At 39.5% G+C, this 16732-nt stretch overlaps 1 protein-coding gene across 2 annotated transcripts in view; it reads left to right on the top strand.

Moving 5' to 3' along the window:
• LOC309796620 (phosphatidylinositol-3,5-bisphosphate 3-phosphatase MTMR8-like) overlaps nucleotides 1–16732 on the top strand; it is a 218709-nt gene that overhangs the window by 56808 nt on the left and 145169 nt on the right. For both annotated transcript variants that reach the window (XM_082609862.1, XM_082609863.1), the window contains exons 5-10: nucleotides 3117–3245; nucleotides 4428–4562; nucleotides 7248–7380; nucleotides 8710–8819; nucleotides 14577–14702; nucleotides 15564–15613. In XM_082609862.1, the coding sequence (XP_082465988.1) occupies nucleotides 3117–3245; nucleotides 4428–4562; nucleotides 7248–7380; nucleotides 8710–8819; nucleotides 14577–14702; nucleotides 15564–15613 (683 nt within the window). The remainder of the gene's footprint in view (nucleotides 1–3116; nucleotides 3246–4427; nucleotides 4563–7247; nucleotides 7381–8709; nucleotides 8820–14576; nucleotides 14703–15563; nucleotides 15614–16732) is intronic.

The raw sequence follows: 16732 nt of genomic DNA, 5'->3' as shown, positions 1-16732 counted from the left end.
TTGTTTGGAGTATTGAATCCATTTACATTTAAAGTAATGATCAATGTGTATGCTCCTTTTACCATTTTCTTAATTGCTTTGGATTTGTTATTGTAGGTCTTTTCCTTCCCTTGTCTCTCCTGTGTAGAGAAGTTCCTTTAGCATTTGTTGTGAAGCTGGTTGGGTGGTGCTGAATTCTCTTTGCATTTGCTTGTGTGTAAATATTTTAATTTCTCTGTTTAATCTGAATGAGATCGTTGCTCATTAAGAGTAATCTTGGTTGTAGGTTTTTCCATTTTATCACTTTAAATGTGCCCTGCCACTCCCTTCTTGCTTACAGAGTTTCTGCTAAATATCAGCGGTTAACCTTATAGGGATTCCCTTTTATGTTATTTGTTGTTTTTCCCTTCCTCCTTTTAATATTTGTTCTTTGTATTTAATTTTTGATAGTTTGATTAATATGTGTCTTGGCGTGTTTCTCCTTGGATTTATCCTGTATGGGACTCTGTGCTTCCTGGACTTGATTGACTATTTCCATTCCCATATTAAGGAAATTTTCAACAATAATCACTTCAAATATTTTGTCAGTCTGTTTCTTTTTCTCTTCTTCTTCTGGAACCCCTATAATTCAAATGTTGGTGTGTTTAATGTTGTCCCAGAAGTCTCTGAGACTGTCATGAATTCTTGTCATTCTTTTTTCTTTATTCTTCTCTGCGGTAGTTATTTCCACTATTTCATCGTGCAGGTCAGTTATCTGTTCTTCTGCTTCAGTTAATTTGCTGTTGATTCCTTGTATAGAATTTTTAATTTCATTTATTGTGTGGTTCCTCATTGTTTGCTCTTTAGTTCTTCTAGGTTAAGTGTTTCTTTTATTTTCTTCATTCTATTTCGAAGATTTTGGATCATTTTTAGTATCATTACTCTGAATACTTTTTCAGGTAGACTGCCTATTTCCTCTTCATCTGTTTAGTCTAGTAGGTTTTTACCTTTCTCGTTCATCTGCTGCATATTTCTCTGTCTTCTCATTTTGTTTAACTTACTGTGTTTGGGGTCTCCTTTTTGCAGCCTGCAGGTTCGTGGTTCCTGTTGCTTTTGGTGTCTTCCCCCAGTGGGTAAGGTTGGTTCAGTGCATTGTTTATGCTTCCTGGTGGAGTGTACTGGTACCTGTGTTCTGATGGATGAGGTTGGATCTTGTCTTTCTTGTGGGCAGGACCACGTCTGGTGGTGTGTTTTGGGGTGTCTGTGACCTTATTATGATTTTATGCAGCCTCTCTGCTAATGGATCATGTTGTGTTCCTGTCTTGCTGTTGTTTGTCATGGGGTGTCCATCACTGGACCTTGCTGGTTGTTGAATGGAGCTGGGTCTTAGCGTTGAGTTGGAAATCTCTGGGAGAGCTCTCACCAATTGATACTCCATGGGGCCGGGAGGTCTCTGGTGGTCCAATGTCCTGAACTCAGCTCTCCCACTTTGGAGACTCAGGCCTGACACCCGGCCGGAGCACCAAGACACAGTCAGCCACACGCCTCAGAAGAAAAGGGAGAAAAAAGAAAGAAAGAAAATGTAAATAAAGTAAAATAATAAGTTATTAAAATAAAAAATAAAAAAAATTTAAATAAAAAAATTTAAAAAGTAATTAAAGAAAAAAAGAAGAGAGCAACGAAACCAGTAAACAAAGCCACCAATTATAACAAGTGCTGAAAACTATACTAAGATAAACATAAAATCAGAAACTAGTCAGTTACATACAGCAAAAACCCCAAGTCTACAGTTGCTCCCAAAGTCCAGTACCTCAATTTTGGGTTGATTCATTGTCTCTTCAGGTATTCCAGATATGCAGGGTACATCAAGTTGATTGTTGCTATTTAATCCGCTGCTCCTGAAGCTGCCCAGAGAAATTTCCCTTTCTCTTCCTTGTTCGCACATCTCCTGGGGTTCAGCTTTGGATTTGGCCCCTCCTCTGCATGTAGGTCCCCCTCTGGCGTCTGGTCTTCGCCCAGACAGGAGGGTGTTCAAGGAACGGTTGATTAGCTTGCCTTGGGTCACTCAGTCCATGGGGATGGAGGGGTACCAAATGTGGGGTGAGCCTGCAGTAACAGACGCCAAGGTGACACTGCAACAGCCTGAGGCGTGCCATGTGTTCTCCCGAGGAAGTTGTCCCTAGAACATGGGACCCTGGCAGTGGCGTGCTGCCCAGGCTTCTGGGAGGAGAGGTGTGGATAGTGACCTGTGCTTTCACACAGGATTCTTGGTGGCTGCAGCAGCAGCCTTAGCCTTTCATGCCTGTCTCTGTTGTCCACGCTGATAGCCGCAGTCATGCCCGTCTCTGGAGCTCATTTATGTGATGCTCCGAATCCCCTCTCCTTGTGCACCCTGAAACAATGGTCTCTTGCCTGTTAGGCAAGTCCATACTCTCTCCCAGACTCCCCGCCAGTTAGCTGTGTTGCACTAGCCCTCTTCAGGCTGTGTTCACACAGTCAACCCCTGTCCTGTCCCTGGGATCTGAACTCCGAAGCCCAAGCCTCAGCTCCCAGTCCCTGCCTGCCCCAATACATGAGCAGACAAACCTCTCAGGCCGGTGAGTGCTGGTCAGCACTGATCCTCTGTGCGAGAATCTCTCCGCTTTGCCCTCTGCACCCCTATTGCTGCATTCTCTTCTGTGGCTCCAAAGCTTCCCCCCCACCACCCTCGTCTCTGCCAGTGAAGGGGCTTCCCAGTGTGTGGAAACTTTCTTCCTTCACAGCTCCCTCCCAGAGGTGCACGTCCCATCCCTTTTCTTTTGTCTCTTTTTTTCTTTTTTCTTTTGCCCTACCCTGGTAAGTGGGGAGTTTCTTGCCTTTTGGGAAGTCTGAGATCTTCTGCCAGCGTTCAGTAGATGTTCTGTAGGAGTTGTTCCACATGTAGATGTATTTTTCATGTATTTTTAGGGAGGATGGTGATCTCCACATCTTACTCCTCCACCATCTTGAATGTCCTCTCATCAAGGATAAGTTTGTTCTTATTTCTGAGGAATGGATGATTCTAGATGATAAATAACAGACAGCTAATTATTGAGTGATTGCTATTCTAACCTGTTGCTAGCAGGTAAAAATATGTAAAAAAAATTGAGTTTAAAAAAATTGAGTTTATTTTGTTTTAGATATGCAGTACCTACCCTCCTGAAATAGTGGTTCCTAAATCTGTTACATTGGGAACGTTGGTTGGAAGTTCGAAGTTCAGAAGTAAAGAACGTGTGCCTGTGCTTTCCTACCTCTACAAAGAGAACAATGTGAGTTGAGCAAACTTATCTCATGAGAACTTAACTTGGTGCTAGAAGAACTGGGTTTAAGTCACACCATTGCCACTTACTAGCTATGTGACCTCAAGCAAGTTACTTCTCTGAACTTTAGTACTTCTGAGAGTTTTTAAATGTGTAATATGAGAGGAAAATATATGTATACTTTGTAAATTTTAAAGTGTTGTGCAGATGTTAAGTGACATTTGTAGTGCATTCATTTATTTCTTTTCTTTGTGGGCTTCTGCTTGATGGCAAGTTGTTGAATAAAAGAGAACAGCTGTATGAAAGGATATTTGGGCACTGTGGCCTCCCACTAGAACACAGATGTCCTTGATTCTTTCTCACTATTTTCATACAATTTAAGGTAGTAGGGGAATATTTCACTTGACTCCTCTATTTGAGTCCCCTTCCATAGGAAGGGATAATAGTTCTTGCCTCTTGTGGTCTCTCTGAGACCTGGAATTAGACAAACAGTCAAGTTCTCAGGTAGGCAACTCTCAAGTGCTAAAAAGTACAGTAATACAAGTGGGTGTCTTTGTGTCAAACTATCGAAGTAAGCAGACTCCATAAAAAACACACCAAAGTGTAATGCAGTTCACTAATTATTACCAGATGTATCTGCTAAATAGCTATGTTGTTTTCCTATTGAAATGGCTTGAAACAAACCAGCCCTCTGATTTGGCATTAACTCCTGAAATGAGTGAACCCTGTTCTCTTAAGAGACTCTAGGTCTTTGAATTCTGCTGTCACTGTGAGCCTCTGGTTTATATGGATTATATTACTGGGACTATAAAAAGAAAGAAAGTTTCAGGTAAATACTAGCCTAATACATATTGAAAATAGATAGAATTTTATTAAGGAAACACTCAGGGTGTGATTTTCTTGTAGTCTGGATTTGCCAAGACTGGGTTGGGAATCATAACCATGTAGAAGAAAAAAAAGACTATCAGAGCAACAGTTTGTGGTAATACAGCCCACATGCTGGAGTGGGGACGGAGGCAGGAGGTTGAGCCCAATGTCAGTGGAATGCCTGGGCTTCAGAGCTACATTTCTTTTTACTTCACTATCCTGAGTTGTCTCATCCTCTTCTTCTACTCACTGAACATGGGGTCAAGGAGGATTTTTGACCACCTGTACATTTGACCACTCAACTGTTATATTTTTTCCTTACAGGCTGCCATTTGCCGCTGTAGCCAGCCTCTGTCTGGATTTTATACTCGTTGCATAGATGATGAGCTCCTGCTAGAGGCTATTAACCAGGCGAACCCAGGGAGCCAGTTTATGTATGTTGTAGACACAAGACCAAAGGTATCTATGTATCAATGACCTCTCTAATACCCCTACTTTACTCATGTTATAATCCCCTTCCCCATATGTTGAGCTTTGCAGTGTTAATGGGAAAGTTAGGTTTGTGTATATGGACTTACTATGTCATAACTGTGTAAAATCATTTAAGTAAGCCATTTGGAACTCCTTTTATCATAGCTGTCACTGTCAAGCAAGACTATGAGAAGGTACTTTGAACAACTTAGTCTTGTCACTGCCTGTGAATGTCACAGAGCGGAGGGTCCTCAGATCAACCTAAACTCTCTGCATTAATTCCTTGATCCTAAACATTTTGTCTAGCTTTAATAAGGGATTTTAGAGTAATTAATTGTGCCCCACAAGGCAAGTAAAGGACAGATTTCCTTTTCTTAAAGGCTGTTCTTTTCACAAACAGCCCCAGAAAGAAATAATTTTGCTTATACTTTGATATGTTGACTGTGGATGATTAGGAGGTTTCATTGCTCACTAGGGATTGCTAAGTCAGTGATTTATATTCTAAGCCTAAGCCAGGTGGTTGTGACTTCAGAGTTAAGCAATTGGTTATGCTTGAAACCAGATAGTGGTCTTAGACAGATGTCTGCCCATTTTGGGGATCTCTCACTGACTATTCTGCAGGGCTACCTAGAACTGACTGGGCTCAATAGATAAAATAATTTCCTTTTCTCCTCAGGTACCATCCTTCAGTTTCTCAGAACTTTGCTGTCTTGCTTCAACTATAACTGTGTTTGACATTCTGGGGTTAGAAAGAGTTTAATCAAGTCTGTGTCTTCCATCGGTATTAGTCTTAAAATGGTAAAGAGAAGTACTAAGCTTTTGAAAAACTAAAGGATTGATGCCCTTTGTCCAAATGAAAGACCAAAAAGTCCTTTTAAATAGGTCCCTTTTTCCTCTCTCAGAGAGCCTAGAAATGTCTAGCAACACTCCTCTTCTGGATAGCTAGATATATACTTTTAGTAGAAACTGTATTGTAGTGACAAAGTTACATTCTTAGGAGTCAGTCAAATCTGGAGTCAGATCCTGCCTTCAGCTTTTATCCATATGATCCTGGTTGAAATTGGTTCACGTCTCTGAACTTGTTTCCTTATGGAAATAATAATAGTACCTATCTTTAGGAGCTGTCATGAGGATTAAATGAGATAATATAAGTGAAGGATCTTGCACAGTGTCTGGCACATACATACTAGGGGCTTAGTAAATATTATATGTTCTTTCCTACTTGAACATTAGGCTGCTAATACGTAGCAGTTTCTCAGATATGCAAGTCCTGTTCCCAAAGAGTGTATACTGGTATGATGTAGCTAGCTATCTGTAGTAGCTGACCTTTCTACTGCTGCCCAGACCTGGGTAGGGACTGCTGTAATTATTGTTTCATTTGCTGAAGCATCCATCAGTCATAACAAACTTTTTTGTTAGTAGGTGGCTGTTGCTTACACCTCCTCAGGTGTCGCATTGATTTGTCATAAATTTAATGAAAGCTCAGTGACATTCTTTGTGTGATAAGAGATCAAAATTACCATCATGTTTCTCCCTTTAACAAATACCCTGCATTCTAAATAAAATATGTTGACATGTAGATTTTTCTTCCCTGCATGTGTTAATGTGAATAGTTTGTGCTTTTGAGGTTTTTAATGGCATTCTTTTTTATTAATACAAAAACTACACCCTATCCATATACATTCTCCCCCTACCTTCTGAAATGCACAATAATGGGAGATTAGAAAATAGGCCCGGAAAACAGAAAATCATTTAATTACTAAGATGGTTATAATCATATAAGATATCTTGGCTGCTTTCTAGTTTTTTTTTATATATAAATTTATGTATTTTTCGCTGTGTTGTGTCTTCATCGCTGCGCATGGGCTTTCTCTAGTTGCAGCGAGTGGGAGCTACTCTTTGTTGTGGTGCGCGGGCTTCTCATTGCAGTGGCTTCTCTTATTGCGGCTCACGGGCTTAGTTGCTCCATGGCATGTGGGATCTTCCCAGACCAGGGATCGAACCCATGTCCCCTGAATTGGAAGGCAGATTCTCAACCCACTGTGCCACCAGGGAAGCTCCTTTCTAGATTTTGGATTAGTATCTCCTCTCTGCAAGTCTCATTTACTCACTACCCCACCCAACATTCTTCATATGACCTAGAAGTATTCTGATTACCACAAGCTGAATATAGTGTAAAAACAGCTCTTGGTATCTCCATTTCAATTTTATCAGTGAATGAAAGTCATTTATCTTATGCAGTCATGTTTTAGACATTTTTCTAGAGTAGCTATTTATAATTAATTGGCCCTGAAGTTCTTAGACTTCTTTCTAGAGTTTCTCAGTAATAAGGATTTTTGAACTTTTTGTTTGTGATAGGAAGCTCAAAATTATTATTTTAGTTCTTCAGATCAGATATCCTCATAGCTGCCATATCCTTCTATCAATCTCTTAAGCAGGGTTTTAGTAATAAAATAAAAACACTAAATCTCCTTCTCTTTCCCTATACTACTGTTACTTAAGATACCTGATCTAAATGTCAGTGAGATTCTCTTCATTCCAGAATGTGCGCTATGTGATCTAACTTATTTTTAAATGGGTAAGATTTAAAACTGTTTAGAATGAAGCATTGAGATTGATGAACCATGTTCTTTTATCATCTGCCCGATCTGTTCTATGTCCTCTATATTGCAGTTAAATGCCATGGCCAACCGAGCAGCTGGGAAGGGTTATGAAAATGAAGACAACTATGCCAACATTCGCTTCAGGTTCATGGGCATTGAGAACATCCATGTGATGCGGAGCAGCCTGCAGAAACTCTTGGAAGGTACAGGGATTTCACCTGGGCTAGGCCAGAGGCTATATAGCTTGCATAATTATGTAAGCAAAAAGTATGCCTGATTTTGTGGTGAAACATAAAAGCAACCAGGTGAGCAGAATCAACAGGTGATAAGATTTTTGACTATAATATAAATCCAGTTTGCATAGATAGTACTGAATTATAGCAGTGTTGGTCTGACAGAGGAACTACAATGTTTAGTTTTCATAACTCTGTGGAGTTCATCTGGGTTTAGTGGCTATGGAAATAATTTCTCTCTATAGAATTACAGAGACTGCTGTATAGGGGTGGGTAGGTCAACATAAATATAAATGAACTGGGATTTATTTCATCTTCCTCATTTAATCTGCTGTAAGGAGTCAGTCCAGTTTCATCACTGTGCTTATGAAGGGGGCAAATTTAGACTTCAAAGGAATAAAGCTGCTATCAGACAATTTGGGTCATCTGTCATCACCGCAATGTAATTGGGATCAGAATGGGGGCAAGGTGAGATCAGGGCTTTACAGGACTCTTGAGTCTAGAACATTTCTCCCAAAGCCACTATCCAGGGTTCCATGATGTGGTATGTCATCTCAGGCAAACATAGGGAAAACCTGCCCTTGTTAAGTGAACTCCCTGTTCTTCCTCTCTTTGCTTCAATTGTTCACTTATGCTGTCTGCCAGGACCTCTCCTTTACACAACCCTTATCAGATCCTGTCTTCTCAGTCTGCAGCCCTTTTAGGATATTAATGTTCCTCTTCATTGGGCGTCTTCCTCCTTTCTTTTTTGTCCCAGAATATTCTATAGTAGGAGTGTAAGAGGACTTTTGCAGATTTTTTGAGGCAAAAGATTGCCCTCTGCTGGATAACCAGTGCAAAATGCATGAAAATTAACTGATGTTTTTTTCAACCTGTTGAGACAGCACAGGGCTGCAAGGGAGTAGGTGGGGATGTGGAAGCAGAGACAGATGTTAAGGGTCTACAAAGTTAGGCTCAGTAGGAGGAGTTAAGATGGGGATCAAATGTGTTTTCTAATCAGAGGAGGTGTGAGTATTTTCCTGTGGCTGCTGACTCAGTCTTCTGGCTCTGTTCTTCAGAGATCTCTGTGGGCTTGGGGTGGGTTCTACAAGTCAAGAAAGCAGAGACCCGAACTAGGAGATGTGGTAGGCTCTAGCCCTAGTCCTGTCCCTGATTCACTGTGCGGTTTCCAACTAATCATTTAACCTTTCTGTGCCTCAGCTTCCTCATTTACAAAATGGGGATCCACTTTGTCCCCTTTCTTGGTGAATAAACTGAGGTAATTGTGAATTTCAATCTCTGCTTCCTTTTCTACCTTAGTTTGTGAATTGAAAACTCCAACAATGAGTGAATTTCTTAGCGGCCTGGAGAGCTCAGGGTGGATGAGACACATTAAAGCTATTATGGATGCTGGAATTTTCATTGCAAAGGTAATAATCAGGACTTTCAAGAACTTACACTGACTTAATTATGGGATCTCTTGAGGTAGCAGTGTATTCGTGGTGGAAAGAATATTGGAAAAAAAAACCTGGTTTCTAGATTCAGGTCAGCCACTAATTTACTGTGTGCCCTTGGAAAATTTCTTCCCTTCTCTGGGCCTCAGTTTCTCTGTCTGTAAAACAAGGTGGTTCTACTAGAATCTAATGGTATAAGTTTTGGGGGACCCACTGAACTCTTTGAGAATATGATTGACCCTCTGCCCCTAGAAAAATGTACATATGGCTATACATACAGAAAATAGACCTTAATTTCAGGGGGTACACAGACCCCAGATCTCAAGTTAAAAACTCTTAGTATCTCTCATGGTCCTTCCAGCTCAAATATTCTCATAGTCTTTCCAGCTCAAATACTTTGATGTATTTTTGTGTTGATTCTAAGGTATCAAGTGGAAGTAAGTCTGGATGTAAAATAAATGCAGAGCTTGTGTTTCTATGGGTTTTCAGAGCTCTGAGTATAAAGCAGACTTTTCTGACTTCTTTGTCTAAGTCTGCCTCTGAATGCAGTCTAAGTAGGCTTCATCACTCATTTATGCTGACTGACTTATTTTCTGACCTTCAGAACCCTGGCTTCTGTATCATTTGTTAGGTGATGTTAAAAAAAAAAAACAGAAGAAGAAATTTGGAGTGTACATTTTCTCATTTTGAAGTTTTGTTTATACATTCCTACATGAAAACTTGCTCTTTTCACCACACCCCTATTATTTGGTAGAAGTAAAGAAAAGGAGAGGATCACTCTTCACCTCTCTGCTGTCATTTTTTCAATTGAAGATAATGAGATTTATAGCTTCTGGCTTAAAAGGTTTTTAAAGAGTGTGTGTAATTAACTGTTTTAAATATCCAGCCCTATTGTTTTCCAATTTCCTAGTCCTGTTGCCTACATTTTTCACTGTAATTTATTATTAGTGCTTACTATGTGACCCCCTTGGTCATTTCAAGCCCACTGTTCTAGCCATTCTTTATACTGTTCCTTTTTCGCATGCCCTATACCCATACATTTCTATTTCCTTTCTGAAACATACTTTATTAGACCAAAGAGAGAGAGAATGGAGAAGAGGGATAGATTTGATAGACCATACAACCTCAGAAATATTGGTTGAATTAAAATGAGTGGATGAAAAAGATAGGCTTGTGATTGTATGATTATCCTGTGCTTCCCATCTCCATCAGTACCTATCCAGTATCCCAAGCTTGAAAACTCAGTCAGCCTTGAATTCTCTCTCTTCCCCTCCATCTGGCAATTGCCTCATCCTGTCAGTTCTCCTCAAAAGCGTTTCTCAAATATCCGTTCTTCCCCACCTCTGCCTTAAGTACTATAACTTCCTGACTGGTTTACTTGTCTCTAGTAGTTGCTCCCCCCAGTATGGACACCAGATTGCTTCTAAAGCCATCTTTCTTGAGCACATATGATAATGTCAATTTAAACTCAAAATCTTCCAATGGTTCCCCATTGCCCATAAGACCCTGGTAATTAGTGAGATTCTTTTTGCTCTCAAAACACTATAGTATCCCTCCCTCTCTCATTTTGTCTCTCATTATCTTTATTTTATTTATTTTTTTCTCATTACAAAAGTTATACATGTACGTTATCTAAGAAGTAAACATTTCAGAAATATATAACATAAAATGTAAATATTCCCTGTAGTTTGCCCCACGACACACACTATTGATAGTTTAATGTATGCTGCTAGATCAGTACTATTTGAACTTTCTGTGATGATGGAAATGTTCTGGATCTGTACTAATACAATAGCCACTAGCCACATGTGGCAGTTGTGCATTTGAAATGTGGCTAGTGAGAGTGAGGAACTGAATTTTTAATTTTATTTAGTTTTGATCAATTTAAATTTAAATAGCCACTTGTGGCTAGTGACCACCATATTGGACAGTACAGGTCTAGAATTTTTCAACATATATATAATTACATATATTATTACTAATTTGTAAAAATGAGATTATATTATGCATATTTTTCTGCAACTAACTTTTTATACTTAATGTATGGTGAACATTTTCCAGGTCAGTTCAGTCAGTGTGACCTCATTCTTTTCAGTGACTGTATAATATTCCATTAAGTGAATTTATCATGGTCCCTTTTCATGGGCAATTCAGTTATTCACATTTTTCACAAATGCAGACATTGTTGCATCAAATATCCTTGAACATATATCTTTATATGTGTGGGCATTCCTAAAAGTGGATTTTCAGTTGAAGAGTATGAATATTTCAGACTTTACTAGATGTGGCCAAATTGCCCTTCAAATATGACTTTTCACTCCATTTGGAGTCTTAAGGAAAGAGTATAGTTGCTACTATTAGGCCTCTGATACTATCTGAGGTATGTGGTTAACTGAGGAGTTTAAAAGGTTGAGAAACTTTTTTCCAGATCTCTCTAACTCTTGTCTTACTTGCAACCTAACTATCCTTCTAGGAATATCATTTCTTTTGTACCTTCTACTACAAAGATTACTCATTTTCCCACACCCCATGAACTGCACGGTCCATGACAGGTTCAATACTCCCCTTGCTCCTTACAAAACTCCTTCCTCCTTTTAGGTCTATTGCAGTTAGCTATACCTCTCTGTACCTCTCCTAGTGACTCTTCTTTCTCCATTAAGGACTTTGGAAACCACTTTAGGTAGGTGGTTTCCTCTCCATCCTGATTCTTCCTCTCAATCCCAGGAGATTTGAATGTCCATGTACAACCTATAAAACACTCTGCACTGATAGTTCTTTGAGCTTTTTACTCCAGTTCTTACACTCTTACTCCAGCTAACCTGGTTCTTCTGTCCCATGGAGACCTCTACACTTTTAACTCCACTTTTCCCACCTTTTCCTACCTTCTTCCATATCAAGCCAAAACCTAGTGGTGTAGCACCTCATCTATTCCACCTTGCCTCTTTATCCTTCCACTCTACCTGCCCTGTTAATCCCATTCATTCTCTACTTTCTCTGCTCTTATGCCCTGACAACTAAACATTGCCACAAAGAAATAAATCCCATAGCCATGTTACTTGGTATAATTACAGATCTATGGTCTATAATATTGACTGTAGTCCTATAGTCTTAGGACCACTTAACAGTCATTTTATGTGTCCCTGATTGGTTCCCAGCCCTGTTCCACCAAGCAGATATTCCTAATTTGTATTTTACTTTCAAGCTGGCTACACCACTGTTACTCCTCTCTCGGTAAGCACATATTCAGGCATGTCTCCTCCTTTATAGAAAAATAGAGGTAATCTCTCATCTTCCTACTACTATTCTTACCAACTTTTTTTTGCTCCTTTCTTGCTATCTCAGAGGAAATGGTGCCTCATCTTCTGTGTAAAACTAATCCCTTTACCTGTATTCTTAATCCCATCCCCTCCTTCTTCAAGGAACCTCTTTCCCCTACATTTTCAAACTTTTCCTTTCACTGGCTTCATCCCTCAGAAATACACTCAATACTTTCTTATTCCTAAGAAAAATAACTTTTCTTATTCTCTTCTAGTTACTGTTCTCTTTGCTCTTGCTTAGAGATTTCTTGAAAGTAATTGGCCTTCCCTATTCACACTTCCTCACCTCCCTTCACTCTTCAGTTCACTGTGATCCAGTTTACATACCATTACTACTGTTCTTGCTGAGGTCACTAATGGCCCCTAACTTGTCAATCTCAGGGTCACTCTTTAATCTTTATTCTATTTTGACCACTCTGCTGCATTTGACATTGTTATCCCCTTTCTCTTTGAACCATTTTTATAGTTCTGGCCTTAATCCCACTGCTACTCCCTGGTTCTCTTTCTACCTTTCAGGCTTCTTTTTCACAAGCTGACTCCTGTAATAGCACCCCCCTCCACTTCCTCTACTTTCCCTTTAAACTTTACTACTTTCTAAGGTCTTTCCTTTTCTCACTTTGGTCACTGCCTGGACAGCACCAGCCATACACAGTTTCCACTACCATCTGTATTCATATAGTGGTCAAATCTATACTCTGACTCAGATTCCTCCTTCTCCTGAACTCCAGACCCACATATGCAGTTGTCCGCTGGATGCTCCATTAGATGTCCCTCAACTACCTCAGAATCTCCATGGCCCCAAATGAAATCTTATCTACTCCCAATACCAACTAAAGCTTGTTTCTTCTTCTGTCTTCACTGTTCAGGCTAATGGTACTGTAATCCACCTAGTTACTAAGTGACACATTTAAGAGTCATCTTTGACTTTTCCTTCTCCTTCATTCCACATCCATTCTCTTACTATGTCCTGTTAAATCTTCATTCTTAACATCCCTCTTCTCCTTTTCAGCCCCACTGCTACTGCATTAATTCAGGTCCTTGTTGCATTTCACAATTTTAGTAACTCTTTGACTGGTCTTCCTAAATCCAAATTTACGTCCTCTATTCTCCTACTGTCACCACAGTGAGTACATCTGATCTTGGCACTCCTCTGCTTTTAACACTCCAGTGACTCCCTGTTGCCACCAGATAAAATGCACACTTGTCAGTCTGACCCTTGCCCTCCTGGCCAGACCTGTCTCTCCTCACTCCCTCACTCCCAGCCTAGCCTCAACCACCAAGCTAGTTAAGAATTCCTCACCTATGCCTCACATCCTTGCCTTTGTACATGTTGTTATATTATACCCCTTGCCTGGAATGTCCTTTCCTCCTGGTCCATCTGACAAATGCCTACTCATTTGACAAGACCCACTTTAGTTGTCTCCTCTTCTTTAGTTATTGTGTGCCTTTGTTGTACCTGGTATTAACTTTTATTGTTTTGGTTATCATTGGTTTGTATTCATTCATTTAAATGTTTGTCTTTTTTTGTGTACCTAGTGCACACAATAGTGCATCTTGTATAGTCACTCAGTAATTATTGGCTAGGTGAGTAGATGAATGAATGAGTGAATAAATTTCCTTCTCCTTCCTCACCTGAGAAAATCCTATATTTTCTTCAAGGCTCAAGCTTCCCTGGCTCCTACAAAAGGATATAGTTACTGCACATTACCCTATAGCAGCAGTTTTTCCACTGCATTGTATTTATTTATTTACCTTTGGTCACCCTGACTAGTTTGCTCATTGAAGTCAGAAACTGAGTCTCATCTTTGTATCTCTAATACTTAGCACATACCTGGCACAGAGGTATACATTAAGTGTTAGAATGAATAAGTGAATGCTCAATATCTACCATTGCCAAAATTGCACAGGTTGAGTAACTGCCCATATTTTTACATAGTTCTGATTGTACAGAAACTTACCTAAGACAGGTAAACCTCTCCATCTTAAGTTGGAAGGATTTATATTAGTAAGGCTAAATGGCTAAAGCTTCCAGAGGAAATTATTGTCAGGTCTGGGACTGGAATGCAGAACTGTCCTGTTTTTGAGCATGAATTCTTCCTCTTGCCCACTTCTCTCTATGAGAATTGAGAATTGATCCATGTCTTTTTCAGAAGTTTTATGAATGTAGACCTTTTGTTTTTCTTTTTACCCTGCATCGTGTGTTGATTTTGATTTTCTTTTCCTTATTAGGTAAGCTCACCTTCTGTTACACTCCTTTATTTTCTTTGTCATTCCCATACAGGATGCTAATATTTTGAGAAGAAATTAATGTAGCCCAGTAAGACCAAGTTCTCTGCTGTAGGGGTGGTAACCCTATTTATTAAGCCGCATGCTATGAAAAATTGTCTCTGCTACTTTTTGCCTCTTGTCTTCACAGGCAGTGAAGGTAGAAAAGACCAATGTCGTAGTCCATTGTTCTGATGGGTGGGACCGCACAGCACAGGTCTGCTCTGTGGCCAGCATCCTCCTAGATCCATTTTATAGGACATTCAACGGACTCATGGTAAGAGAACAAGTGATTGGATTTTACTTTGCGCAAGTTGGAGATTGTGAATAGATCAAAAATAACTCTCAGCCAACTTGTTTTCTACAAGAAAGAGGTCTACAAAAACAGCTGTGTTTTTCAATTTAGCTTCTTTCTACTAAACTAGGCATTTACAGTCTATATTCTTTCCATTGCACACTCAACATAGTTTCTTACCCATCAGAAGATAAATTGGATGTAATAGGCTGATGTAAGGGGTAGGAAAGACTCCAAAAGTTTGCAAAGTTGAATGGATGACTGTTAAGTAAGCAGACTGATGGGCTCATCATCTTCAGCATCAGCTCTCTGGATGTCAGACTCATGATTTTTTTCTGGTGCTGAATCCAAGGTTTCTTAGTTTGTCTTTCTATGAAACAGAACTCACAGTAGGAGTTTCTCCTCATTTTTCTTTTGGAAATGCTTTATTTTTTTTAATGGTTGAAAATGTGTTTATATCAAGATTTGTTCTTGGTATAAACTCAAGTACTGCCTTTGGATTCCTGTTTTATCATAGTTGAGTGTAATATGTTTATCAAGATTGCATTTAGTTATGGCTCAAATGGCTTGTCACACATTATGTAAAAGCCAAAAGAAATGTGACAATGGATACAAATCCAGAATAATTTCTCCTGAGAGCTTTGAAATTTGAATGCAGCCTGTATAGGCTTTTAAATGAAATCCAAGTTACTTATTTATCTTTTGGGAAATTAACTTTATGATCAGTTCAACGCAAATTTGTACAAAGTCCACTTTAGCAAAGTGTTTTGATATTTTATAGATATGGTTAATTAATTTTATGGTTTTCCTAATGCAAAGTTTTCTTTTTGTATAAAAATGAAGATCCTGATAGAGAAGGAATGGATATCCATGGGCCACAAGTTCTCCCAAAGGTAAAAATATTACTTTAAAGATAGAGGCTAAGGAGAATTTATTAGGGTGACATTTATCAAAAACCCCAATATGTTCTTGTGAAAGAAGGAAGAGTAGGTTGAACATGGCATAAATCTCTTTTCATCAAGAAACACATATTCCAGACACTATGCTAAGGGACTAGGGCTACAAGGGTGACTAGAATATCATATCTGCCTTCAAAGTGAACAAATGATTATGTCAAATTGTTAAATATTTCAGGGAAGAACAGACACCATGGGCTACAGAGGAAAAAGTGCTTAACTGTTTCTGAAGAAGACAGGAGAGCCTTCCAGGAATAGGCAGTATTTAAAAGTGAATTTTAGAGAATGAATAGGAGTTTGCTAGAGAGAACAGTGGGCATTCAGGCAGAGGGAATAATATTTAAGACAATGTACCTTTTTTTTTTTTTTTTTTGCGGTACGCGGGCCTCTCACTGTTGTGGCTTCTCCCGTTGCGGAGCACAGGCTCCGGACGCGCAGGCTCAGCAGCCATGGCTCACGGGCCTAGCCGCTCTGCGGCATGTGGGATCTTCCTGGACCGGGGCACGAACCCGTATCCCCTGCATTGGCAGGCGGACTCTCAACCACTGCACCTCCAGGGAAGCCCACAATGTACCTTTTAACCTTGTATAAGAAGAAAAGGCATGTGCGGATTTCTGTTCTTTGGTAAGAGGTGGATGCAAGGACTTACATTTATTTAGTGACCTGATGCTGCTATAAGCCAAACAGCCTCACTGAGACTTTATGTGTGTTATGAGAACAATAACAAATGTTTACTGAACACCTAACAATATGCTGTATACTATATCAGACACTGAGCTGGTGCCAAAGGCACATAAAATGTGAGTTTTACCCTCAAGGAGGTTACTATTCAGGTCTTATTCTCCTGCATTGGTGTGTATCCATTTAATTTCATTTGATTGTCGCTCTCTAGCTATTTGGGTCCATCCATTCATTCTTCCGTTGTCAACAAACATTGGGCCAGGCAATATGCCAGGTTTTAAGGAGACTGTATTAGATCAGATATGGTCTCTGTCCTTTCTTTTATAGAAAATAAAATCAATGATGATAGTATAGTATGATAAGTGCTAAGTCAAA

The sequence above is a fragment of the Mesoplodon mirus genome, assembly GCF_964341445.2.
Source record: "Mesoplodon mirus genome assembly, chromosome: X".
Taxonomy (NCBI): Eukaryota; Metazoa; Chordata; class Mammalia; order Artiodactyla; family Ziphiidae; genus Mesoplodon; species Mesoplodon mirus.
This window is presented reverse-complemented; position numbering and strand designations above follow the sequence as displayed.